The 27,561-nt window shown below is 45.8% G+C and overlaps 1 protein-coding gene across 1 annotated transcript in view; it reads right to left on the bottom strand.

Annotated features, from left to right (window-relative positions):
- Positions 1 to 280: 280 nt before the first annotated feature.
- The window catches only part of GALR2 (galanin receptor 2), a 70,292-nt gene continuing 43,011 nt past the window's right edge, over positions 281 to 27,561 (bottom strand). Inside the window, exon 2 of the mRNA XM_069200205.1 lies at positions 281 to 5,580. Within this exon, the coding sequence (XP_069056306.1) occupies positions 4,806 to 5,580 (775 nt within the window). The 3' untranslated portion in view covers positions 281 to 4,805. The remainder of the gene's footprint in view (positions 5,581 to 27,561) is intronic.

Here is a 27,561-nt window from a genome sequence, read left to right as displayed (position 1 = left end):
GCAGGATGTCAAGACCCTTTTGAGTGGGTCACAGAGGAGTTTGGGCTACTGAGCACAAACCTGGTGGTTTGAGGTTGTTTGCCTCTGGTGTTCGTTGTTGTCCTTAGGCATGTCTTACTGTGGCTCTGCAATCTGGGCCAAGTAAAACCATTTCTGCACTTGTCTCAAGGTAGCGAGGACAGGCAGTCACAGACTTCACAGGGAGGCAGTGTAAGGTAGTGAGGGCTTAGAACTCATCAATCAATCAACAGTCACAATAAAGTAATGTCCAACCAAGTGCTTTTTTATGAAAAAGATAGTTCTTTTAATCTCACAGCACAACTAAATGTGGTACAGTTCAATGGCTATGACATACAAGGATTCTGAATGCTGCATTTCATCAGTGAGGCGCTACCACCTTCCCTTCAGTTCCATGTACTGTTCCGCTTTCCTGCTATGGCCAAGATTCAACACTATTGGTGTCTCTACCATTCTATGTGCGTAGGCAGGATTAGTCTTGGGGTAGTTAGCACAAATGTTCTGATTGTTTTTTAGTATCCAGCCCAGTTGAACAGCTTATACTTTCTTTCAGTATCAAACAGTTTCCAGCGGATGCAACAGACCAGCCCACAAGTATTTGTGTCTTTCGTCCCCCGCACAGGCCCAGACTTCTGGTTTACCTGCAACATGCACTCGACAGTGCATGCAGCAGATGTGGTTGCACCTTACTACTTTTGGTGGGACTCCTTATTGTGAGTGGCATCCTTTCGGTGAGCATTGCAGGACCGATTCACAAAGCGATGTCTTCACAGCAGCACCCAGCTGACCAATGGCAGCTCTCTTGGTCGGCTACTGGAAGGCACTCACCTGAAGAAGTTGTGGCCTACATGTCGAATCTTCTCCTAGTGATATCTTCAGGTAGTGGCAGCTCAGACTCTCCGTTCGGCAGTGACGCAGTCCTTTGCTGCTCATCATCCTCGGAAGTACCAGGTGATCAAACCCACAGCTGCCTGCTGGGTGACACTTTCTGGTGGAAAACGTGGTACAACTCACTTGGTGAACTGCGCACAGAGGCTAGGAGACAGTCTCACATCACAGGTCTTGAATCATCAGTTTTCTCTAGGATTCTCCATGCTGGGAACACACAAGCCTCTCCTCTTAGGAAGTCTCTCCTCCTGCAGGGCTTGGCATTCTCCTTTATTGTTTCAGCATGCAGACATGTTTATAGGCTCTTTAGACAGGCCCTCAGCTCCTACAGGAGAAAGTGTTAACTGCAGATGCTGTCCCTTCACTTCTGACAGACCGGCTGTCTGACAGACTCAAGCTCTGTTACATGGCAGCTATTTAAATACTCTGAGGAACACTCCCTTCCTTGGTCAAGAACACTTTGGGTCTGCAGAAAAGTGGGGTCATTATTTATACATTTATACACATTTTCCAGACAGGGAATGTGGATCAACTCTCTCGAGCTTCAGAAGTGTTTTGGGATACTTCCCTTTCAAGTGTCCCATTTAGCCTGCTGTCCAGACACGTCCTTTATGTAAAGTGATTCTTCTCACAGCAGGTAGCACTGGGCACAATTAAATGAATGTGTGCACACATAGTTATACTACCATATGTGTCACAGGTTCACTGTATGTGTTTAAACACACTAAAGATTCACAAAACTCTGAATGCTGTCACCACAGCTTTATGTGCTACACACAGGAGACAGAAAGAGGTCCATGAACCACTCTAGGACACACTTGATGTCCAACTCCAGGTCACAGGACAGATATTGGGCCTTGCATTGTCAGGGACAGGCCGAGGATTCTGTGCCCACACTAGATTAGCAAGTCACCATAGCCCAAATAAAACCCAGGATACCAGTTGAACGTGCGGTTGGGCATTTGCGGGCAGGTGAACACACCTCTTTGCCACACAGGGCATTTCTGTCCCAACACAGGATAAGAGTGCCATTTAAAACACTAACTCGCAATGCCAAAATGCTTCCCACATAGGACCCCGGGAAATCGAATTAAGCATTTCCCTGCAGAATAGCGCCCTACCATTCCTCGTATGCGCTTTAGCACTGCGTTAATAGTATGAAACACTACATAAATGCAGCTATGTCCCAATACTGTATTTATTGCCATCCCTCAGGCCTACTTGATTCAGCTGCATCATGAAACACCATTATTAGTAGTGTAAGTGGGGGTGGCCACTGCACCTGTACCTGGTAATCTGGGTCCCATTAAATGGTGGTTAATTTTATACTGGTCTCTTCTGTTTGCAGGTCTGCAGGAAAAAGCTCATAAAACAACTCTAAGGGGCTAGCAGGACGGTGCAGAGAATTTGGGGTCAATGGAAGCTAAGTGAGCCGAAGTCAGTAAAAAAAGAGTTAGAACGAAATAATGAAAACATCTAAAAAGGATGGAGCGCAACACATAGAGCGTATGGAGGAAAGGAAGAGATTGTGAGAGAAGAAAGAATAATGGTAGATAGAAACTAGAAAGGAAGACTGTAAAAAGTAAAGGGTGGAAAGACGGAAGAAAGGGAATGTGAAAGAAATGAAAGGTAAAAGGAAAAGTGAAAGGAAGGAAGGCGGGGTAAAAAGAACAAGGAACACAGGGTGGAAGGTTTGATGGTTGGAAGGATGAAAGGATAGGTTGATGGAAGGGTGAAAGGATCAACTGGTGAAAGGCTGTGAGGAAGGGTGGATGGATGGATAGAAATGTCAAATGGATGGATGGGTGGGTGGGTGCTTGGATGATGGATGTATGGATGGAAACATGAAATAATGGGTGGGTCAGAGGATGGATGGACTGCCAATGGATGGTTGAAAAATGAAAGGATGGATGATGGAAGATGGAAAGGTGAAAGGATTAATGGAAGGCTGGGAGGATGAATGGATAGACGGGTAGATGTAAGGATGAAGGGAACTATTCTATGAAGGGTCTGGAATACTTGCTTTGCTCACTCGGTGTTGTAAGAGGTTTGGTTAAAAGTGGGGTGTTCTAATTGTCTGCATTATCCACTGAGTGCTTATCTCTGCTTCCATTGGTGGTCCTAGGAAGCTCCGGAGTCTGCCCAGTGACAAATTGGTGAGAGCGTAAGTAGTGCAACGTCAGTGTCAGCTATGCGCTCCCTGTCCACTGACAGGATCTGGGAAAAGGCCTGACAGGCAGGAGCAGGGCTGTAAGGATCATTCTGTCACCCTGACATTTTCCTGGTAGGCAACAGGCTACGCTGATCTAACCATGGAAGCCACCGCGCCACACTCCAGAGCCCCCGCAGGTCTGAACATTTTTGTCAGGGCCGAATTTGACTTCAGATCCAGCACAGAAACGCTGCGAGGGGAGAGGAGTGAGATGGAAGTGATAGAGGGAGCAGAGTAAGTAGGCAGGGAGAAGGGCGAGGGTGTGACTCGGGAAGAGGGGATGAATCGAGAGGTTGCGAAATAGCAGGGACCTAGCTATCATTAGTGTAGCAAGTGAAGTGACACCAGGGTCTGGGGGTGCACCCCAGTTATTACTCTCTTTCGCTACCCAGGTTCTAGCTAGGAGGGTCCATTGTCATTGCTAGAATTAGGGTGCGTTTCAGCCTTGCTAGGCCCCAAGTGAGAAATAGAGGAGAGCGCGAGGGAGAGACGCCTCAGTTGCATGAGTTAGCTCGGCTGAAAGTTATCCCTAGGCTGCTAGCTGCGGCTTTGATCCTTGGTACGGCGCCGCGGCCGTTTCATCTCTGAGGCCTGAGAGAGTCTGAGCGGCTATCAGGCCAGGAAGTGGCCAATCAGAACGCACCACGGTGTCGGCCGGGAACCCGCAGCCGAAAAAAGCACTTTCCAAATCAAATGAGGGAACTTTAAAAGCGAGTGTACTGAGCCCCGTTTACTAAAAGAGGCGATTTCATGAACAATTCGTGCGTATATGTTGATATAGCTGTGCATCTGTGTTCAAGCTGCATTCGTGCGCCAGGGAGATCTGCTTTTAGGCAGGCTGCAATTCTGTCGCAGGGGATCTAAGTTTGCCTGCACCCCTGTCTCGGGTGATGTGACTTCAGGTTATACTGCTGCCCAGGGGAGGTGTGATCACCCTGTAATCCTGTCTCAGCCCACTTTTCTCTCTCCTACCCCATGTACTCCCCGTCCTTACTCCGCTCCCCCTTTCCCCTTTATATTTTTCTCTGTCCTCCCTGTTTTCCTCTCTCCATCTCACACTCTTTCTGTTCTCCTTCCACCAACTCTCCCATCGGAGTGGGTTTTGGGTGAGGAGTGGGTGCTGATCAATGTCTGTGGGATGTGGACTAGTCTTACATGGTTACTGAGGCCTCTCCTGTGGCACTGGAAATCCCAATATTTAGTCTCTGCCCCACTGGAGTCAACTCTTGTCCCAACTTCTGCATGCAACCCATTTTGTCCCCTTTTCCCTCCAGAGATGGAGCTGACAAAACTCTGGGTCGTAGTGATTGGTCCAAAGGTGATGCTGTTCCCATGATATGTCCAGCAAGGACAGTCTAGCCTTGAAATTAACTGCCCCACCTCCAGATTGGGCAGTCTCAGATCATCAAGGGCAGTACACCTGAACAACTAAAATAAGTACTTGGCCCTTGGCTTGTCCACCCCCTCAGTAGTCGTCACAACTATCGTCATCTGGGTCGTTCCAGATTTAGCACTGAATCAAGGCATTCTTGAACCACCCTTGAGGCAGTCAAACAAGAACCAGTCCATTCAGGTCACAGGAGAACCAGTCTCAAACTGTGTTGCTTGAGATCCACTGTCGAATCAGATCATGCCTGAACCACCCTCAAACCTGGTCACTCCGGAACCACCGACCAAACAGGGCAATTTATGTCACATTGAAGGTCATGAAGGAGTTGGGGGCAGCCTGGCGGAGCCACAGCCTTTCAGGCCCCTCCCAGTCCTGCCCAGGCATTTGGCAGCAGCTTGACAAGCGAGCATGGCCACCCTCGCTGACCTCAGTAGAGCCTGCATCTACGGTGCTGACGCCTGTGTTCGTGGCCTGCACCACATGCACCTTGTTGGCCACCTTCTTGCGGAGCAGACAGTGGAAGATCTTGCGGAAGCCCTTGCGGAAGTGCTTGGAGACAAGGGCATAGACGATGGGGTTGACACAAGAGTTGGCATAGGACACCAGGTGAGAGAGGATGCGAATGGCATAAGTGAATTGATTGAGAGGAAAGTAGCCAAACCAGAAGCAGAGAATGACTAGATGGTGGGGCAGCCAGCAGAGGCAGAAGAGCACAGCCACAATGATGATCATGCGCGTCACCTTGCGCTTGGCCTTCTTGGACTCTGACATATCCTCAATGGGGTCTACTGACTTCCAGAGGTAGCGGAGGGTCCTAGCATAGGTGACACCAAGGACAAGAACAGGGATGACATAGCTGAAGGCGAAGGTGCACAAGTCCATGGCTTTGCGCTGTGGGCCGAGCCAGTCAGGGTGGCAAAGAGTAACATTGCCAGTGCGGTACTCCTGGTAGTAGCTGAGATAGGGGCCTGAGAGCACCAGGGAGAGGCACCAGATGAGGCCAATGGCAGTCAGGGCATTCCTTGGTGTCCGGAGCTCCCTGGAGCGTAGAGGATAGCGGATTGCCAGGTACCTGGTGCATGGGATGAGACAAAAGAAACTCATAAGTAACGAGCATGCAGGGTGCATCTCATCCCACCCATCCCCAGTTTTGCACCTTAACCTTCCCCCTAAAGCATCTTAAAGTCTTGCTCAGTTCTTCCTGCTCGGTACCTGCAGACTTTCACCCCAATGCTCAACAATTCAAGACCTTCTGTGCTCATTTAATCAAGCCTCTGCATCTAAAGCCTCGCACTCAGCAACTCGATGATCTGCCACTCAACAGTTAGGGACCACCTGGTTCAGCGCCCAGTGACACTCCACTCAGCATCCAAAACCCTAAAATGCAGCACCTTAAGACCTCGCTGCCCCCACTCAGCACCTAGATGTAGGCCCTATTCAGCACCTTTATGTGACCTAACCCTTGATTAGTATCCCAGTATCCCCTGATGATCATCTCCAAATCACAACACTCCTACATCTTTATTGTGTTAGGGATGGAGTTGTGGGATTCATTGTCTGCTGTGGGTACTGCAGCTTCTCTATATAGCTTCCTCCTCTTTTTTGATATGTGATTGAGGTTCCGCAGGGTGTGGCAATAAATGGGAAACATATTCAATTTAAAGGACACAAATATGGCCCTGTTGCCAGAATAGGGGCAGCACCAGCACATCATACTGTCCCGGGCTCTGATAATCATAATTCTTGTACTTGAGAGGGAATTGACTGACTGATGGGCTGTATTGATTCTGATGCTAGTAGTGCATGCTGTTCCTTGAAATTCGAATGCTTTGTCTTGTTAATTCAAATCACAAACCTTACGCCTTCATGGGAACCATTGAAGGCGGCAACACAAGATCGAGCAATAAAATGCCTGTTCGTCCTTAAGAGAACACAGCCATGCACCTGCTAATTTGAATGGGTCAGTGTTTATCAACAGTCGTGACCATCAATAATGCTGACTAAAGAGTCACTTGTATTATTCTTCTAGAAAACGAAAATACGTGTGTTCTAAGTGGCGAGAAGGATTAGGAAGCTGAACCATGGACAAAATTCTGTAGGGCACAACCATGAGTGTATCATACGGCTTCCTTTTAGTCAACATGCAAAACATTATGCAGAGGTCCCAGAAAAGACTGGGAAATGGAGGACTCTTTCTCAGTTCTGATGGTGGTGGCCCATGGCCATTTCTGAGTGAAGGAGCAATTCATCTGATTCCCAGTCTTATGCGTGAAGTTAAACCCCACAGAAGGGCTACAGGATCTCAGCCTTACAGATTTTAGGGCCGTTCTGTGCACCAAGGTGTACACCAAAAGCCGTGCACTGTGTAGGAGTATATATCAAGTTGGGGCAGTCTGTGGATGGGCCTTGCTGTAGTGCCTGTTGCTGAGAGCTGCAATGGAATGCAGCGCTTAGAAGCTGTCAGGTTTGCATTAATCTTGTGTGAAACATCCAACATAATCAGTGTTCTTTTCCATCTATCATCATCCCTACCAATGACAACATATGCTAATATATAATATGGGTCAGTAGTAGAAGCAAGGCAAGGAGAATAGGATAAGAGAAAAAACAAGCATTTGCAATGCAATGGGTCTCACATATTTCAAACAAGTTAAATCTCATCTTCTGACACAGCGCCCATGAGGAAAAAAAAAAACATGATTGGAAATTGAGAAAAGACAACTTGACAAAATAAAATAAAGTTAGTTTTAAAAAATACAACTTTGCAATTTTGTTTGTCCTGATGAGCAAGTTTTTGCGTTTTTGCCAGTCACAATCCTTCTGTTTGCGGGGCACTGGAAGTTAGAACAAAATAGTACCTCGATCACATTGGGAGCAGCGGATGGGTACTGATTAATTAGTGCTTGATCCCTGCTCCACACAGAGGAATAGACATTATGCCAGACATGCCTCAACAAATTACGAGGCTTTACAGAATAGTGCCACACTAACCAACAAATGGTGAATGACAAGCAGGCTCTAAGCCCTTTACTGAACACAACAGAGTCTCGCATGCGAGACGCATGCGCTAGCACATGCACTTGCAGGCTCGAGCCTAAAAAAGAGATACAGGATTCCACATTGTACTTTGTACTTCTACGGTCAATGAGACCTTCAGGTTATAGGGGATATCTTACCAATATCGCTCAATAGCCAATTGTCTTTACTTTGATAGGTAACTGGGAATTCCTAAAAGTTTAAGGGCCAGATGTATCTTGCTATCCAATAGCGATGGCCTAATTGCGATTGTTTGCGAATCACAATTAAGTAATCACTATTGGAATGTATGAAACTCCAGGATTTTTATACTGCGATTCGCAAGGGCTCGCAAATGGACCTACCTCATCAATATTCATGAGGTAAGTCGCAATTTGTGAGCCATTGCAAATGGCTACAATCACAGGATGGTGGCCTGCTGGGCTCAGCAGACCACCATGTCTGTGATTGCTTTTCAATAAAGCAATATTTTTTTTTTTAAACTGCATCCCGTTTTCCTTAAAGGAAAACGGGATGCGTTTAAAAATGAAAAATGAAAAGTTTTATTTTTATTTTTCAAGGGTAGGCAGTGGTCCGTGGGACCACTGCCTGCTCTTAAAAAACGTTTTCGCATGCATTCACAAAGGGCAAGGGGTCCCAAATGGGTTACCACCTACTTGAAGTAGGTGATAACTGCGATTGTTTTGCAACCGCATTCACGGTCACAAAACAATCATACATACCTCTGCAAATTTGGTATTAGGAAGTGACACCCTTGACACGCCCCTTCCTAATACCGAATCGGTCTGTAGTCGCAAATCCAATTAGACATGTTACATACCAAAACGCATTTTTGCAATCGCAAACAGCCCGGTAGGCCTGTTTGATACATCTGGCCCTAAGTTCTGTCACTATTTACTCTTTTTTGAAAGATAAGCAGAGTTTCTACTTGACTTGTGAAGGTCTTGTACACAGCTTTCATTAATATATATATGTGTGAATTATCTATCTATTAAGAACTATACCTTCTGAAATTCAATAGTTTTGTACGAGTGAAATCTGAGCCTAACCATAATGTCCCTGTAATCTTTGTTTTTTCAGTGAATTTCTAAGTGTTTTTGCATTTTTTATTTCCTAACTATAACATCGGATCAAGATTAGTTTTTTTCAGTAAATTCCTATGGTTTTTAATGCTATTTCTTAAATATAAGGTCACTGCAACATGGGTGTGTGAGGGAGGCATGTGGGTTGGTGTGTGAGTGGTTGTGTGGGTGTGTAAGTGGGTGTGTGAGTGTGTGGTGGGTGTGTGAGTGCATGTGTGACTGGATGTGTGAGCCTGTGAGTGGGTTTGGGGGTGGGGGTGTGTGTGAGTAGGTGTGCGAGTGGCTGTGTGGGTGTGTGAGTGGTTTTGTGGGTATGTGAGTTGGTGTGTGAGTGGCTGCATGGGTGTGTCAGTGGCTGTCTGAGTGGTTGTGTAGGTATGTGAAAGCTGTGTGGGTCTGTGAGTGTGTGTGAGTGGTTATGAGGGTCTGTGAGAGGGTGCGTGAGTGGCTGTATGGGTGTGTGAGTGGGTGTGTGTGGCTGTATGAATGAGTGAGTGTATGTGTAAATGGTTGTGTGAGTGTCTGAGTGGCTATGAGAGTAGCTGTGTGAGTCTGTGGGTGTGTGGGTGTGTGAGTGGTTGTGTGGGCATGTAAGTGGGTGTGTAAGTGAGTGTGTGAGTAGGTGTGTGGATCTCTGAGTGAACGTATATTTTATTTTAAATTAGGGTCTGAATCAACCAAATCCTCCCCAAATCCACCCCAATCTGTGATGATCTGCACCTCCTTGTGTGGTAAAAAAAGGCTTTTGGATAATTTCTTGCTCATGAGGGGTCTCTCACAGACCCTTCCTCTTTTCCCATGGGGTCAGGGTACCTCTACCCTGACCCCTTCTATCACTTTTTATCTTTTTTTTCCCTGCTGGGAACTGAGTCCTGATGAACAAAATGCCGGCCGCAACTTTCCTCTCAGGTTGTGGCCAGCTAATCACAGCCTTACTGTTGACGAATGGATTCACCAATCCAAGAAGGATGTGCAGAGGATCCGCCATCCCTATATATACAAATTTGAATTTTGTTTAAGATGTCAATAACTACTGAACAGATTTACACCAAATCACAAAAAAGGTCACTTTCTGGACCAAGAGCTAGCTTTCTGCCAAATTTGGTGGTAATCCATCCAGCAGTTCGGCCGCTATTCCTGTTCAAAATCCCTGTGGAAATTAACATGGAGAAAACACAAGTTTTGTGGACCCGCCTATTTCTCGGCCCCCACCTGACGGATCACCCCAAAACTTTCCAGACAGCAGCTGACATGAGCATCATATGTTTTCAGAAACTTTTGTTTATAGGCAATTAAAATATAGATATAGGCAAGTAAAAAAACACTTTTTGTACATAAACTGGGTCCTAGCTATGACTACCTAGTGGCAACAGCCTCTAGATCAGTGGTTCCCAACCTTTTTATTTCTGTGGACCCCCACTTTAACATTAATGGAACCCATGGACCACCACTGAATCATTATGGGAATTCGGGGACCCCTGCCTGAGTCAATAATGGAAGCTGGGGACCTCATCTACAAATCTATAAACTAAACTAAACTAAACTAATTTGTCAATATTTGTTAATATTTTTTAATTTTCTAGGCTCTCGCGGACCCCCTGAGAAGGCTTCGCGGAACCCCAGGGGTCCCCGGACCACAGGTTGGGAACCACTGCTCTAGATAATGCACATATATCCATATATCTATATCTATCTCTCTCACACAGACTCATATATATATATATAAATATATATATATATATATATATATGTATATATATATATATATATATATATATATATATCCACTGGAAAAAACAAAGGTTTCAGGGACGTTATCGTTAGGTTCTGAATTTACTTATACAAAACCATAGAAATTCAGCAGTTATAGTTAAAATTCCTTCAAGCAACTGTAACCCGCGCGCTAGCCATACACAGTTTTATTATCAATAATGTTATTGCAAATGTTGCAGTGATATCAAACATGCCATAGAAGATCTCATCAATGACATGAATGACATAATATGTGGAGTAATTAGCTGTGCATGGCGAAGGCACAAGTTATAGTTACCTTAGGGCGCAAGTTATAGTTACTTGAAAGAACTCTAATCTCTATGGTTTTATACGGGTAAATTCAGAACCTAACTATAACATACCTGCAACCTTTGTTTTTTTCAGTGAATTTCTATGTTTTTTTAACGTAAAGTGATTTTAATTACTACATGTCATTCCAAACCCCCGCTGCACATGGCCTCTGTCCGTGCGCGGCAGGGGTTGGTTGCAATGCCTGGCCCTTATAACTACCGCACCACACATGGCCTTTGGCCGTGCGCAGGTTAGCCACAGGGCCTGTCTCTGTCAATGGATGTGTGTGTGCGAGTCTATAAGTGGGTCTGAGTGGGTGCATGAGTGTCTGAGTGGTGGTGTAAGTGGGTGCCTGAGCCTCTGAGTGCATGAATTAGTGTATGAATGAGTCTGTGGTTTTTCTTTCAACTTCTTAAACATTCACAAATATTTCACCCAAAATTTGTGGAAATTCATAAAAATGTGCAAATTCTCATGAATATCGCATGCCGTGACGTAAAATTATATTAAACATATAATTTGCCCCTAAAACACACCTATATCACCCACCTGGGGTCAGGGTACCTTCACTCTGACCCCTTACCCCACTTTCAATTTAAATTTTCACCCCGAGGACTGTGTCCCCTGAAATAAAATGGAGGTCGCAACTTTATAGTCAAGTTGTGGTCAGCGAATTGCAATGCTACTTTTTGCATGTGTATTTGCGAATAATTCGTACAATTTTGCAAATTATTCACGGCCACAGATATATAAATGTATTTGCCCTTAAATATCGCCTAAACTACTGAACGTATTCACACCACATAACAAAAAGCACAATCTGTGTACCGGCAGCTAGTTTTCTGCCAAACTTGGTACAATTCCATCCAGTGGTTTGGGCGGCTGGAGACATGTTGACAGGCCTCTGGCAATTAACATGGGAAACACAACGCTTTTTGAGCCCCCTTTTTCTCAGTCCCACTTTGGCGGATCACCCTGAAACTTTCCATGCACACCAAGAATCACAGGCCACTTTTTTTGGACAATTTTGTGAAGATTCGTCAAAAGGTGCCAAAGATGTATGCAAGTCAAAAAACGCTTTTTCTATGGAAACATGGTCCTAACTATAACTACACAGTGGTGACCGCCACTAGGCAAATATATATATATATATATATATATATATATATATATATATATATATATATATATATAGATATAGATATATGGGGAAAAAAAAATTATATATATATGTATATATCTTAGAAAATCAATGAAAAAAGTTTAACAGGAAGTTATAATTAGGTGAAAATGGCAGTTAAAACCTGATGTTATAAACTAACAAAACAACTGAAATTTGCAAGTTATAGTTATCTCACGTAACTATAACTCATGGCCTAAGATAAATATAAATCACACACTTTCCATGCACAGTCTTGTCATCAGTGATGTAATTTCAGATGTTGCAGTCATGTTACCAAAGATGTCATAGACTATGTCATGAGTGATGTGATATGCGGGCTAATTAGCAATGCATGGCCAGGGCGTGAGTTATAAGGGGTACCATTTTAAGTGAGGCAGAGCTACTATCAGAAATCAAAATATTAAAAATGAGCTTTATAAAGGGGTCAGAATCTCAACATATTTAAAGCATATGCATTGACTTTGACTGAAAATGACCACTACTTATTGTTAAATGTATATTTCATTAATTTGTTCTGTTCAATGGCTGATATAAGTGACAAAAGTGATAAAGTGATAAAAGTGAATGTCAAAAAATGTAATAAAGCTTTATTAAAAAAAATACATCAATATGTCTGAGTGTTTTTTTAACATTTTCGAGCTACAAAGTGCAGCTGTAGAACCAACCACAAGGGGCTCTGCACTGCAGTTGCAGAGCATAGAAATGTAGCTAAGAGTGCTTGACAAATTATGGTAAACTCTTCTTGGCTCATGGATCCAATAACCCATGAGACTAACTGTTATTTTTAATGTTGCTTGGACGCCCTTCAGCCACCCCCCATAACATTAAATACATTATTGATGGTGCCCCTGCTCATTCTAAGGGCACCACAAGCATGAAATTATATTATGTTAAAATGCCCTAGGGCATATGGGGTGCTCCTTGCTAGGATTCTTAATGCTAATTTATTATTCATTTTTTCCTTTTTGGTGCACACCTGGGACACCCAGACGCCTATTGTTTGTTGGGGCCGAAGAGGGAGCAGCTACCGCCAGGTGGTAGTGAACATTTTATTCCTGCCTGGGATCTTACCCCCTCACCCACATAATTAAATATATTTTGACCCCTGGGCCCTAGCCCACCTCAGGGATCATTTTAATTAAAAAATCAATGGTGATTGTCTTTTTTGCTGCAATTCAGGAGTACAATACAATTGCAGCAATTTTTTTTATATTTTGGCTCCAAAAGCAAGGAGCCAGAGTCTACCCTGCCCACTTATATTGTTTTTTAAACATTTTCAGGACAGGGGACCAGTCCTGAAGACCTGTAATGGCCGCTGCAACATTTGTTTCCATGGTGAGGCCAGCCAATTAGAGCACTCACTCTCGATGGACCATCACTCCTTTGGGAACAAGGTGGCCAGAGGGATAAAAAGCACTCTTGGCCAATCAGAATGCTCTAATTTTTAAAGATGTGCCCTGCAAGAGTCCTTCAAATCAAACCATCCAGATATACAAATATTTGTGATCCTTAATTTCTCAAAAACAACTTACCTGATTTACACAAAATCACAAAAAGCACACTTTCTGGACAAAGATCTTGCTCCCTGACAAATTTGGTGTAAGTCTATTCAGTCATTTTGGCTGTAGTGCGTTTCAAACAACGTCAATGGAAATTGCATGGAGATTTTGCATTTTACACCCCTACCCTCCACCTTTTTCTCAGCTCCCATTTGACAGAACACCTTACAACTTCCCAGGAAGGAGCTAAGCAAAAAAGAGTGTTGGAAAGTTTCCTGATGATTTATAAATGGTGCCAAAGTTATTATCAAACCCAAAAAAATCAATTTCCTATGTAAACACAATCCTAACTGTACCTACCTAGTGGTGACCAATGAGAAAAAAATATATCTGGGTGTGGGAGTGTGGGGGTGTGTGTGCAATGTATGAATGCATGCATGCTTTTCAACACAAGATCACTCATCAAATACACAGACAAAATATGGGATCTGCTAAGCAGCGGCGCACCCGACATCCTCTTCATCCCAGAGACTTTGCTTAACCCCTCATCAGCCCCCTCATTGCAACAGCAATCCCAGTATGCTACAGGATTGCTCAACAGGACCGCTTTCACAAGCCAGGAGGATAACTCACCATCATCTACAAGGAATCTATCAAATGCACAACACCCACAGCGAACGCCACTCCACTCGAAGCTGCCATTCTCCTAAAGCTTCACCTTAAAAGGAACCTTCACCTACCAGTCACCCGGACCACAAGCCACCTTTACCAACTTCATCACCAACTTTGTCGCTCCACTCAGCATCGACTCCAGAGGCTGCATTCTCCTCGTTGACCTCAACTTTCACCTGGAAGACTGAAACAAACCCTGCTCCGCAGGAATCCTCAAAACCTTGAGCAGCATTGGATTTACCTAACTCATTTGAGAACCAACACAAACCACAGGGCACAAACTGGATCCGATCTTCACCATAAGCGACTGCATCAAATACAACTCCACTGCACTGCTCAAATCCACTTCCAAATCAACACACCTCAAGTCAACACCCCTAACCCGTTCGGCATTCCAAGCCACAGCTGGGGTAAAATCACAGAAGCTGACTGGCTCTGCACCCTCAGCACTGATCAACTTAGCCCCACACACCACCTCAACAAGGACATCAACAACTTCAACAACTGGATCAAAAACTGTGCAGGCTCCCTTGCACCCATCAACACAGCAGCAGTCAGGTGGATCATCCACTCAGGGGCCCCAATGGGCCCATGTCCCACCACATCCACAGCCTTGGAACATCACCAATCTGGACCACCCTGACCCACACAATCAACACCTCCATCAAGTCTGCCACTTTCCTGAATGAATGGAAACTTGCAGAAATCAATGCCCTCCTCAAGAATCCCACAGCCGACCTGAATCAATTGGGCAACTTCCGACCCATTTCCCTACTCCCCTATCCAGCCAAAGTGATTGAGAAGGCCATCAACAAGCAACTCATAACACACCAAAAAAACTCACCAACTTCTAGACTACATTAATCAGGATTCAGATGGACCCACAGCACTGAAACAGCACTCATTGTGGCCAAAGACAACTTTCGAATCATCTTGGACCAAGGACAAACATCAGCCCTCATCCTTCTCAACCTCTCCATGGCCTTTGACACTGTCTCTCACAATACCCTCATCAGGAGACTCCCTCAGATTAGCATACACGAATCGGTTCCTTCTTCACTAAAGGAATTTGTTCCTTCCCCCACAAAAGGAACCCAGAGGGTCAGGCTGCCACCCTTCACATCAGAGACGAAGAAAGTGATATGAAGAGTCCCACGGGTATCGTCCCTCAGGCTTACCTTTCCAATATATATACCACTCGCAAACATCATCCAATTACAACAGGTCACCATCATCTCCTATGCTGATGGCACCCAACTCATGCTCTCCCTGACAGAAAGGACAACCACCACAAGGACCATCTTCACCAACTGCATGACCATGGTAGGAGACTGGATGTGAACCAACTGCCTGAAGCTTAACTCCAACAATACGGAAGGGATGGTCTTTGGCCACAGGGCCTCCCCTTGGGACTCTACTTGATGGCCTTTGGAGCTAAGAGCAACACCCAAACCCACACTCACAGACTGCTCAAGAAAACTAGAGATCATCCTAGATAACAAGCTCAACATGATGGCTCAAGTCAACACATTGTGCCCTTCTGCTTCCACATCCTCTCCATGCTGGGAAAGATCATCAAATGGTTGCCGCAGAACACTGGATGGATCATCACACTAGCATGCATCACCAGCAGACTAGACTATGGCAACACTCTGTGTGCCAGAATTTCCAAACAATTCCTCCACATACTCCAGACTACCCAGAACACTGCTGCAAGGCTCTTACTCATCCTCCCATGCTGCACTGACATCACACCACACCTCAGGAAGCTACACTGGCTCCCCATTCCCAAGAGCAGCCAAATCAAACTTTTCACGCACACATGCATAGCCCTACTAAACACACAACCAGAATACCTGAGCAGCCGGACACACTTTCACCAATCTACTTGACACCTATGCTCTGCCTCACCCTCACTCGCACATTCCGCACTTCTGCAAATCAAAACTGGAGTCGCTCAATTCTCCTATATTGCAAAATTATTCCAAGACATGGAACGATCTTCTTTAACACATGAGATCCTCCTCCTCACTTCTTGAATTCTGCAAGAAGCTGAAGACCTGGCTATTCATATAAGCACCTTGAGGACCACACACCTACAGACCTGCCCAAGTGCCTTCATACCCTTCCACATGACTAGTGCGCTATGCACATCAACATAACATAACATATGTTCCTGTTGAGGGATGGGTGGAAATAGAGCTTTTAGGCTTGACTGATTTGCGAATGATTACTTTAATGAGTCGTTAATACAATAATCGTTCAGAAGCTAAACAGAAAAAAGGGAAAAAAAGAAATAAAAAGACAGATGGTACATGAAAGTTACTATTCCCAGGTACCACTTGAATGTTGTCTTTATAGAAAGGGACAATGTTTCTGTAGGTGAAATCTGTTTCTTCTATTCCCACTTTTGCTAGTCGGATGCCACCAACACCCTCGTAGCAAAACAGAAGACCCAGGTAAGTGTTTCTGTGTTATATATTTTCTATGTCTCTTCCTTCCTTTTTTCTGTTTCTGATCTTTCCATCTCCCTTTTTACTTGTTATGCCTCTTCACCACTTGGTGTACAAGCTTCATAGCATACAATGAAAAGGGTGGCACACAACAGAAATCAGAAGTATAAATAGCTCCCAGTTCCCTATTTATGTGGTATTTGCCCCTCGGTCTTAAGCTGTGTACTCAGCAGTTTCACATACTGGGCTTCGAGGGGTTTTGGTGACCCCTGTGACCCGGTCATCATCTAGCTTCAAATATAGCACCCACAGGGTGAACATAACGATATAACCTTAGATTAAAGGCCTCCCCATACTGAAAAAAACATACAGAGAAGGGAAAAGGGTTTGGGCACTTCTTTGATCTTTTCCCCTTCACCCTTTTTTCAATCACATGGGTATGCCACATGTTCCCTGAACTGTGACAGGAGATTTCACGTGAGCTGGCGGCACCCACCAATCCTCATACTACAGTCTTCCTCTGCTTCACTCCCCAAGTCTTCTCCCTCAACTTCGGGCTGCTCATCGTCAGGCTGTCATGGCCTCCCAGAGTTTCAGTCTTCTTGCTGGGCCTCCTTGTCACTGGCTGCGGTCTTCTCAGAGTCCTTCCCCTGATGCTTCTCCCCATTGTGTCATTTTTTCCCTGATTCCCGAGCATCTCCTCCTCTTCATCTCCTCCTCTTCCTTCCATGTCGTCCTCTCCTTCTTTCTCCTTTACCACACCTCCTCCCTGTTGACCAGCATCCGTCATTACTTTTCTTTGCTCCTTCAATCTCTGCTCCCTTCTCTGGTGTATCTTTGTGTCCTTTCTTACTTTCCACTCAACTCTTCGTCATTCCTGAGTTTCCTCTCCCTTCCTAACGGTGTTGCCTTCTCTCTCTAGATGCAATATGGCTATCACCGTTCTCATAAAGTAAGAAGTTAGGGTTCCTTCCACCCTCTCCTCATAGTCTTCTTAAGACTCTGTCTTGTTCTTCATAGGAACTCTTAGCATAACATACAATCACAGACTTTAAGAGCGCAGAAAAATATAATCCTGTCCTTAGAGTTCAAAATAATACAAAGAAATAATAAAACAATTGTTTTCAATCACACACTTCAAGATATTTGTCTGTAATCCAAAATGGCAATATTACACTATGTTACAAGGCAAGAGATCTTGACACGTGAAAGTCAACATCCATGTAGCAAGGTCCAGGCTGCAGCAACATTATACGACAACAACATTGTAAGAACACTGTGCACCACAAGAAAAATTATACCTGAAATCCAAGATAGCTGCCATCTCTATAGATACATGCATGTTTGTGGTCTACTGGGAAACTTTGCTCACCGCTGTTTGCTGTGCAGCGTGTTATCTGCACGTGTGTTGTCTGAATCCACTCAACACAAGCACTCTGTAATGGCCGCCAGCCTTTCCTTCTCTGAAAAGCACATAGTGCAGATTGCCTCAGATTACTGCTTTCTCACACTAAGACCAGACTAAAATTTAAGAGGCAACTCCAGCCCCGCTTCCTGTGAGATGCTTTACCTACAAAGCCTATAGACCACAAGGTGAATGGTTTCATGAAGATGGTATATGGTAGTTTGAACTTACGCATGCATGCAGGAGTCTGAGCTATATATTCATCACAGTCACTGGTCAAGCACTTCCAGCAATTCTTGTTAGCCATCCAGAACGAAAAAGATTTTGCCGCTCTATTTACATGTCTGATTTCTAACAGATGTATCCTTTGATTACCTTGCAGCATCTTCCTTGGCCTCTGAAACTTTGACTGCTAATTGCCAACAAGTGAATATGTGAAATAAAGAGGGTATCAAAAAATCCTCATCGTCTTTTCGACTTTCTTCATGTTTCAGACATACATGCAGGAGCTTTTCCCCTCATCATACATTAAAACGCTCTGAACCAGTTAATTCCCATGATTCATTTCAAGACGGATACAGTGCAGACTATTCAGCCAATAATGTCTCCAAGGGACTTCTTGGCCTCGCTGGCTCTAGAAGGGGATTATATACACATACTAGTTTGACAAAAAAGCCGCCTCTTGGCTTTGCAATTCAGTCATACCAGTTACAGTTTTTGGTTCTCTCATTTCAGGCTCAAGTCTTCCCTAAATATGCTTTCAAAGGTCCTTGCTCCTCTTATGGCATTCCTTCAAGAGGAAGAGATAATGATCCACACTTATCTGAACAAGGGGTTAGTTCTTACATCATCATCAAAACAGACATCAGAGGATATGCTCTGTGTGTGCAGCATGTTTCAAGATCACAGATTTCTGACAAATAGGAAGATTTCTCATCTCACCACAGTTCATGATGTCCAATAAACCGGGGCCACGTTCAGGAAAGATCTGGACTATATCGTTCTACAATAGCAAGGGTCCAGAGGTTACGTATGTCACAGATCATGATCTTTCAGAAGCTCCTGCTCTTTGATGGCACAACTTCAAGACAATATGGCAGGTATTTTATTGATGGTGAAGTGGGATACTTTATATCTGGAATGTTTTGTCCAGCACGTCCTCAAGGTCTGGTCTCTCGCCCCTGCGGGGCAGTTTAGAGGATCCAGTTTTAGTTCTTCCAGCTCTTCCAGCTATCCAATGAAAACTGGAATAGTGCATGAGTCCCTTTGGCTTGTTAGAGCAAATTCATCTAGACTTACTGCGGCAAGTCACAGTAACGACAGACGCCAGTACCAGAAGGTGAGCGGCTGCTTTCAGGGCACTGTCATCTCAGGAATTTTGGTTTAGACGTAAGGCTATTTGCTCTTCCAACTGAAGGGAACCGATAGCTGTAGTTCAAGTACTTCAATGTTTTCAACTCAATGTCATAGGTTTTGCAGTTGTCAGATGGACAGTACTTTCACCCAAGCATCCATTAACCATCTGAGTGTCACCAAATTCAGCAGTTTTATCAGACTCATCGCCAAGACACACCACAACAGTGGTGGCCAGTACTTTTAGGAGGGGGGAGGCAGGCGGGGCACACATGCACACTCACACTCATTCATTCACACACATGCGCACAAACACATGCATTCACAACATTCATTATCAAATATTCAAACATGCGCGCACCAAACTTTCATTTAATAAAACACACACACTTACCTTCAGCTATGCCTCGGCGGTCCCATGAGGGTTGGTACTGCTGCCTTTCCTCTTTGGCTAACCTAAGGTCACAACTTCGTCAGAGTAGGATGGGGACTTCTGACCCCACCTCACTCTGTGACGAGGTGTCACTGATTGACACTCACCCTTGGGCGGTGCAGGGCTTAAATCTGAAGCGCCCAGGTCGGAGTCAATGGGTGGCGCCTCCCCTCGTCACCGAGGGGAAGGGCCTCGAGGTACCTTTGCTAGGCTGAAGAGGTCACGCTCATAGGGCTCTGACCTCTCCACTCCAGCAAAGTTCATCTCAGGCAGCCAGGAGCCTGCGCAAATAGCTCACATCTAGCTCCTGGCTGCCTGACCTGAAAATAGTGTCTGTCAGGCTGGCCTTTGCTAAACCTGACAGACACTCTTCTTGAGGGGCAAAAGGTGGAGGGGGTCTGGCCCCTCATCCCCAAAGGACCAGCTGTGACTGTACCACAGTGCATATCAGAGGTCTGAAAAATTGTCACGCAGATTCCCTCAGAAGGCACTTTCCGCTATCTATAGGCTTCTTTTTGTCTCCCCTTTCTTTTTCAGGTTATGCATGTGGTTTGGCTGTCTTGCTTTAAACCTGTTTGCTTCTTAGTGTAATGCCTAAATACATTAGTTTAGCACTGAGTTTCTGGAGCTGACAGTTTGGATGTTGGATACTCTTTCTTGTCATTGACCAGAGAGTTTCCTTTATACCTTCCTTCCTATTCCCCTGATCCAGAGGTTCCTCTTGAGGGTACATCAATTGCTAACTTGGGTTTTAGTGATTACCCCATTTTGGCCTCGGAGGCCCTGGATCATCCTCAGGTAGATGTCTTCTGATATTTCCATACACCCTAAGGATTTCTTTAGTCTGCTTCTCTTCTGAAGTTCCAGTTAGTGACCTGACTATTCAGAGGTTACAGCTCCAACATTTAGTGTTTTCCAGTAACATAGATTTCGGAGTCCAGAATTCTCACAGAAAATCTACTCTTTATGCTTATGGCTATCAGTGGCCTTCCTTCCAAAGTTGGTGCAAGGATAGAGAGGTGATCATTGGGATTGCAACATTAGTATAAATTGGTTCAATATAGGCCTGTCAGTTTCACAGCTCAATGGTCACCTTACAGAGCCTTCAGGAAACCTTGAGAATGTTAAAATCCCCTGCCCAAATGCTACTTAAGGAGTGGGCGGTGGTTATGTGTGCATCCAGGTTCCTCCTTGGTATCTTCCGTTCTTAAAGCCTACTAGCATCCCCCTTATGAGCCAGTAGAAGAGGTTTCCTAAAATGTCTGGCTCTCAAGGTATCCTTACAGCCATTATCTCTGCTAAACAGCTACGATATTTGGTCTCTTTGGTTTGCATTCCTTCCTGTCTAAGAATTTTTTCAGAGTTTTTCCAAGGTAGGAGCCTAATGTTATTTCCAATATTCCCTATATGCATAATCTAGAAAAGATTTCTCTTTCTTTCATTACTAATCCTTTCTCAGGGGAAGAACAGTCTCCCCATACCTTAGATTGCACAGAGCAATGTGTCTGTCTGAAAGAATGGGGGAGTTTCATCATCGCGCTTAATTGGGGCAGGGCCGAACACACGGGGGTAATTAATTTTAAAAAAAGTACCTGTATCATCACCGCCACCGCTGCCGTCACCACCGCGCCGCTCCTCTGCTGCAGGCAGGCTGCAGGCACAGGCTCCCAGCCTGCCCTGTGGCCAATCCTGACGCTCCTCAGAGCAGCTTTAGGATTGTCTGGGAGCGCCCAGCCAGGGCGCTCCCAGGCAGACTGGGAGCCTGTTCCTGCTCCCTCCAGCCCGGAAACACAGTCCCAGGCAGGAGACAGCCCACTGCGCATGTGTGTTTGGCAGGAGACAGCCCACTGCGCATGTGTGTTTGGCCGGCCCGAGACGGATGGCCAAACATACATGCACAATGAGGGGGAGTGCTCTGCACCTCACCTCAGTGCTCCTCACAGTCTATGGCCCCACCCATTTTACTAAAAAACAATAATAAACCTGGTTTATTATTGTTTTTTAGTAAACGTTTTTTAGCTGCTGTTGGTGGCGGGGGCCTATAAAGGTTAGTACTAGAGATATCAGACTGCAGCCAGTGCTTAATTTGAGCCGGTGGTTGCCAGTGGAGGCTACTGGCACTCTTTTTTAGAGACTGGCTCTTATTTTTCCCATAAGGCAGGGAAAAACACACAAAGTGGAAAGATGGAGGAAGACAACGCAGGGAACCTGCGAGATTGAGATAAAGGGATAGGGAGCGTTGTTAGTGGTTTAAAGCACCATGTGGTGGATTTGAGACTATGCAACATTGGTTTTCTGCATGCCGGCCTGTAATAGTACCAGCCACGGACTTCTTAACAGAGCTTTGGGCACCAGCACTCATTGTTTTACAAATTAAGCACCAGTTACAGCCATTCTTACTTGTCTACAATTTTGAGGACTTTTATTACAAAGTGATTACTGCTCAAGAAATAACCTGACTGCCTATTCATTTTTATTGTGATTGTGTTCACCGTAATACACTGCAATTAGAGTCAAACTACATACTGCCTCCCGTGAACTAGATCCTTTCTGCTCGACCAACCTATCCTGTCAGTTGAGGCTTTGGAGGCCCAGCTTCTCATCTCTAAGTACTCAGCATCCTGGTTAGTAGGGAACACAAGCGGCCTGACCTTCGAGACTGCTATGTGGTTCCTACGACTTCAAGGATATGGGAGAAGTCCTGACATCTTTTCTAGACACTGGAGGGAAAGCAGGCAAACACTTACTTTCATGTTGTACTGCTTGGGTGACATCATTGTCTGATACGTGCTCTATGTTAAAAATAAATCCATAGAGAGAAGCAGTGTTACAGATCTAGATAGCTGACATTACATTCCCACTGGATGTTATGACTTATAAAGTTTCAGCTTCATTGAGGGGCCCAAGCGTGGCTGTGCCCACACGTGGAAGGAAAGTTGTTTCCTGCTGGTAAGGAGTGCATTTTTCTTCTTTAGGCCCAAGGGTTGTTGTTACTGTTTGGCATTCGTAAGTACCTGCCAACTCATGCTTATTTGGGGGCGGGGGCTTCCTCTTTTCATTCTTATTCACCTTCATGACACAAAAAGGGCCGCCATAGATTTCAGTGGTTCATCCTTCAAAAACTGTTCCTTCTCTATTCAATTTAATGATGTCACCCTCTTAGATTTGTGACGTCACACTCATTGGGGCGTCCGCAGATTCACAGCTACGTTTGTATCGAGAGCAGCAATCAGCCATTAGTGTGGCATCTCAGAGCCTTTAGAAAATCCTGAATTGTCGTTTCCGGAACGGTTCCGACGCGTCTCTCGCACATGGCGTTAGATGTGTGGAGATGTGCTCTTCATGGTGTGTGGAGATGTGCTCTTCATGGAATCCATGTGGTAGCAGCTGTGTGCCAGTTTTCCAGCCTTCCTGCGCCCTCTATGCGTGCATGTGTGTGATATTTGGATATAGTGAAAACGTAGCCAATAGGCAGCGGACGGAGTCAGACGGTCGAGTGGGAGCGCTTGAAATGTCCCCGCGGCCCTCCCTGTAGTCTCGGCTTCTTGAGGGACGCCTGAGTGATCTCTAGCCAAATCCAGAGTTTTAGCAATGCAGACATGTTGTTTTCCTACCGCCTTAAGCTCTGCTGGATAATACCCCTCGTGATCTTGCCTTTTAAGCATAGGAAGCTTTTCTAGCACGAAAAGTCGGACAGTCCCCTCGCCCGCCCCCTTCATATTCCTTCAGTGTTCAGATTCGATCCACAGTAATTAATCTAGAGTTCCTCGAGCCTGGTGTCGGTTACAGTCCATCACCAGAAGATGTCGGACTGAGGTGGGTGTGTTCTGAGAGGGCCAGTGACAAGCTGTGCGCTGCCGCAGCTCTCTGCACAGCAAGAGGGCCGTGCAGCTATGATATATTGAATAAAGTACACCCTGTTGTGCATTGTAAGGATATTGGACACATAGGAATTAGACCAAATGCTGAGTTGCTCTATAAGGCCATAGAACTCAAAGGTGACTTGCAATATCCTTTTAACATACGACAGAGGGTATTTTGTTACTTAAAATGAATGCTCACAGCTTTCACCTTCCTACAAACCTCTTACAAGTCCGTGTTGCATTCTTTAATAAGAAGGCAACAGCTTGGCTGCAGACATGAAGAAAACAACTACAATCAGTGGTACAAAATTAAACACACCAAAAATCATTTAGTAATTTGTTGTAAAAAAAGATATGAGGATCAGTTTAACATAATTCAGATTACAAATTCTGTCTCTCAGAATTCCTAGAAACTTGCAAAGATTCTGGCCCTCATTCCGAGCCTGGCGGGCGGCGGAGGCCGCCCGCCAGGCTTCCCCCCTCCGAAATACCGCTCCGCGGTCGTAAGACCGCGGAGGGTATTCCGAGTTTTCCCCTGGGCTGGCGGGCGGTCTTCACAAGACCGCCCGCCAGCCCAGGGGAAAACTCCCTTCCCACGATGACGCCGGCTCGTAATAGAGCCGGCGGAGTGGGAAGGTGCGACGGGTGCAGTTGCACCCGTCGCGTATTTCAGTGTCTGCTTTGCAGACACTGAAATACTTTTAGGGGCCCTCTTACGGGGGCCCCTGCCGTGCCCATGCCATAGGCATGGGCACGGCAGGGGCCCCCAGGGGCCCCGCGACTCCCCCTCCCGCCATCCGGTTCCCGGCGGGAGAACCGCCAGGAACTGGATGGCGGGAGGGGGAGTCGGAATCCCCATGCCGGCGCAGCATGCTGCGCCGGCTTGGAGGATTCCTTTGGGGCAGCGGGAAACCGGCGGGAGACCGCCGGTTTCCCTTCTCTGACCGCGGCTGAGCCGCCGCGGTCAGAATGCCCCGCGGGGCACCGCCGGCCTGTCGGCGGTGCCACCGCGTCCCACGCCCCTGGCGGACTTGTTCCGCCAGGGTCGTAATGACCCCCTCTGTATTTGTGAAATGACCTGCAGCATGCAAAACTGAAACATACTGCCAAAATATCTCCATTCTGCTGATCACTGTTCATTCTAGGGAAAAAATAGATCAGAAGAACAAAAAAACAATTCTCAATTTCATTTTTTAAACTGCAGATGTAATTGTGCTCTGCAATCTGCCTTTCATCTTGGCTGGTGGCTCAGGCAGCAGAAATGATGTCACAGTTTAGCTGTAATAGCTTATTGCAGTTCAGCAATTACGTTGTTTTATTATTACGGCTGACAAGAGAAGTCACAACTTAACTGCAATAAGGAAATTACAGACAAGATTTTATGTATGGATTGCAGGCTCCCATGCATAGAAGGTAATTCTACTTTGGTCAGGGAGGCGCGTTCCCCTCAGGAAAGGACCACTAGTCTCTTCAGCCAAGAGTTTCTTGTAAAATATTATTTCCACTTCCGCTAGGCCTGGGCGTTGCTGTCCCCTCACCTGGAAGGCTGGTTGTTTCCTGCTGCTAGGGATTATATTTTTCTTTCTTAGGCCCTACGGTTGTTTTGACTATTTTGCATTCATAAGTATCTTCATCTAATGCTTATTTGAGGGTGAGGGTGTAGGAAGCTGGCTCTGTATATGCTATATCAAAATGAGATATAGTGCGCACAGAGTCCAGGGGTTCCCCAGAGGCTTAACAGAGGCTAAAGTAGATAATACTAATGCTCTCTTTTGTGGTCGAGCAGTTAGAGAGTAGTGCAAAGCATTTGTTGTACACACACAGGCAATACATGAAGCACACACTCAATGACTAACTCCAGACCAATGTTTTTTATATAGCTAAAATATATTTTGTTACATTATTTCTAGAACCACAAGATTCAAGTTGCAGGTAAGTACATTTGCAAATAAGTATCCAACATATGTATCAATACCACTTTGTTCCAATTTGGCAAGTTATAAGTTTTTCGAATAAATAGCAAATATCTGTTATAATACTTGACAGTGTAATTTTCAGAAACAGTTCTGGGGGGGAGAAAAGTTAGCACAGTTTCAAGGTAAGTACAAGACTTACAGTTCCAGTCACCAGGGGTTAGGATGTCCACAGGTTGGGGTTCAAGTTAACGCCAAACACCCACCACCAGCAACACGGGGCCGGCCGAAGTTGGGGTCGATTTAATATGGGCTCCTATGGAAACTGGGGGCACTCAGAATCAGTCCTGCTTGCAGGTAAGTACCCACGTCTTCCGAGGGCAGACCTGCGGGATTTAGAGAGGCACTGGAGGGGCCACAGGCAGCACCAAACACACACCCTCAGCGGCACAGGGGCAGCCGGGTGCAAACACAGCATCAGGCTCCCAGTGCTTTCCTATAGGGGGACCACGGGGGTCACATTGATGCTGCAGGTGACATCCAGGGGGTCGGTTCCGGAAAACCAACGGCTGGACAAGGAGGAGGGCCACCTGCTGGACATTGCTGCACCAAAGGTCGGATTCCCCAGGGCCAGGGGGCTGCGGGTACAGGGGTACCTCTTGGCATCTTTAATCTTTGTTCCGTTCTGTTGCAGTCATGGGGGCCTCTGGATTTAGGCTGCAAGCGTCATCGTGTTTGACAGGAGGGGTCAACCCAGAGTTGACACCAGGTCAGAAATGCCTGGGGACCAGCTCTAGTCGGTTTGGCCACCTGGACACGGGCCGTGGGCGTTGGGTGCAGAGTGGGCAGGACTCGTGGATCTGGGGCGGTTTTGGAGTCCTTTGCTGGTGTTTCTTTCTAGACAAGGCCGCTGTCCACAGGAGATCTTGGACCTCTGGAGTGCAGGCAGTCCTCTTGAGGCTTTTAAGAGGTCACTGGTCCTGCAAGATGCGTTGCCTTTTGGTTGCAGGGCTTCAGAAGCTGGAGACAGGCCTGTTGGACTGGGGCTAAGTCAGTTGGTGTCTTCAGTCTTCTCTGCTGGGGGTCAGCTTAGCAGTCCTTCTTCTTTCTTCTTCTTGACATTGCCAGGAATCTGACAAGCTAGGTTCAGGGGAGCCCTTAAATCCTGGATTTAGGGGCATTACAGGGGTCAGAGGCAACAACCAATAGCTACTGTCCCTGAGGATGACCACACCCTTCCAGCGTCCACTCCATTTGGGGAGGGGGACACAGACCTAACCATATTGCTCCCTGTCCTCCAAATCAAGATGGAGTATTTTGCAAGGAGGGGGTCACTTCGGGTGGTCCCAGCTGAAGTGGACGGAATGCGGAACTAATGAAACATTCACCCCCAGTCACATATCTGGGTTAAATTCATTGATTCTGTTGCTCACCATGCCATCCCAGTTTGGGTCTAGCCATATGCAAAACAGTCTTGACCCTGTTCCCCATGGGAACAGTCCAGCCCAAACTGCCAAGCCAGGTCCTCCCTGGACTGGAAACAAGCATCCTGAGACCAGTTTCAGGGTATCACCCTTCATCAGTCAGGCTAGCTTGAATCCAGTGGCATAGTGAGCCCAGGACCCACGTCTAGGCATAACCGGCACACTTATGGTGACAAAATCAAATAAACACAAATGATGGACAGAATGCGGAACCAATCAAACATTCAACCCCAGTCACAGATCTGGGTTAAATCCATCAATTCTTTTGCTCACCATGCCATCCCAGTTTAGACCCAGCACATATGCAAATCAGTCTTGACCCTGTTCCCCATGGGAACAGTCCAGCCAAACTGCCAAGCCAGGTCCTCCCTGGACCAGAAACAAGTATCCTGGGACCAGTTTCAGGGTATCACCCTTCATCAGCCAGGCTAACTTGAATCCAGTGGCATAGTGAGCCCGGGACCCACATCTGGGCATACCCGGCACACTTAGGGCGACAAATGACTGGGGTGAATGTTTGATTCATTCCGCATCCCTTCCATCATTTGGGTTTGCTTGCTTTTGTCATTTAAATGTGTTTAAATGTCAGGAAATTCTAAACAACAAAACCAGC

The sequence above is a fragment of the Pleurodeles waltl genome, chromosome 7, assembly GCF_031143425.1.
Source record: "Pleurodeles waltl isolate 20211129_DDA chromosome 7, aPleWal1.hap1.20221129, whole genome shotgun sequence".
NCBI classification, from domain to species: Eukaryota; Metazoa; Chordata; class Amphibia; order Caudata; family Salamandridae; genus Pleurodeles; species Pleurodeles waltl.
The sequence above is the reverse complement of the archived record's forward strand: the minus strand, read 5'-3'. Positions and strand labels throughout refer to the sequence as shown.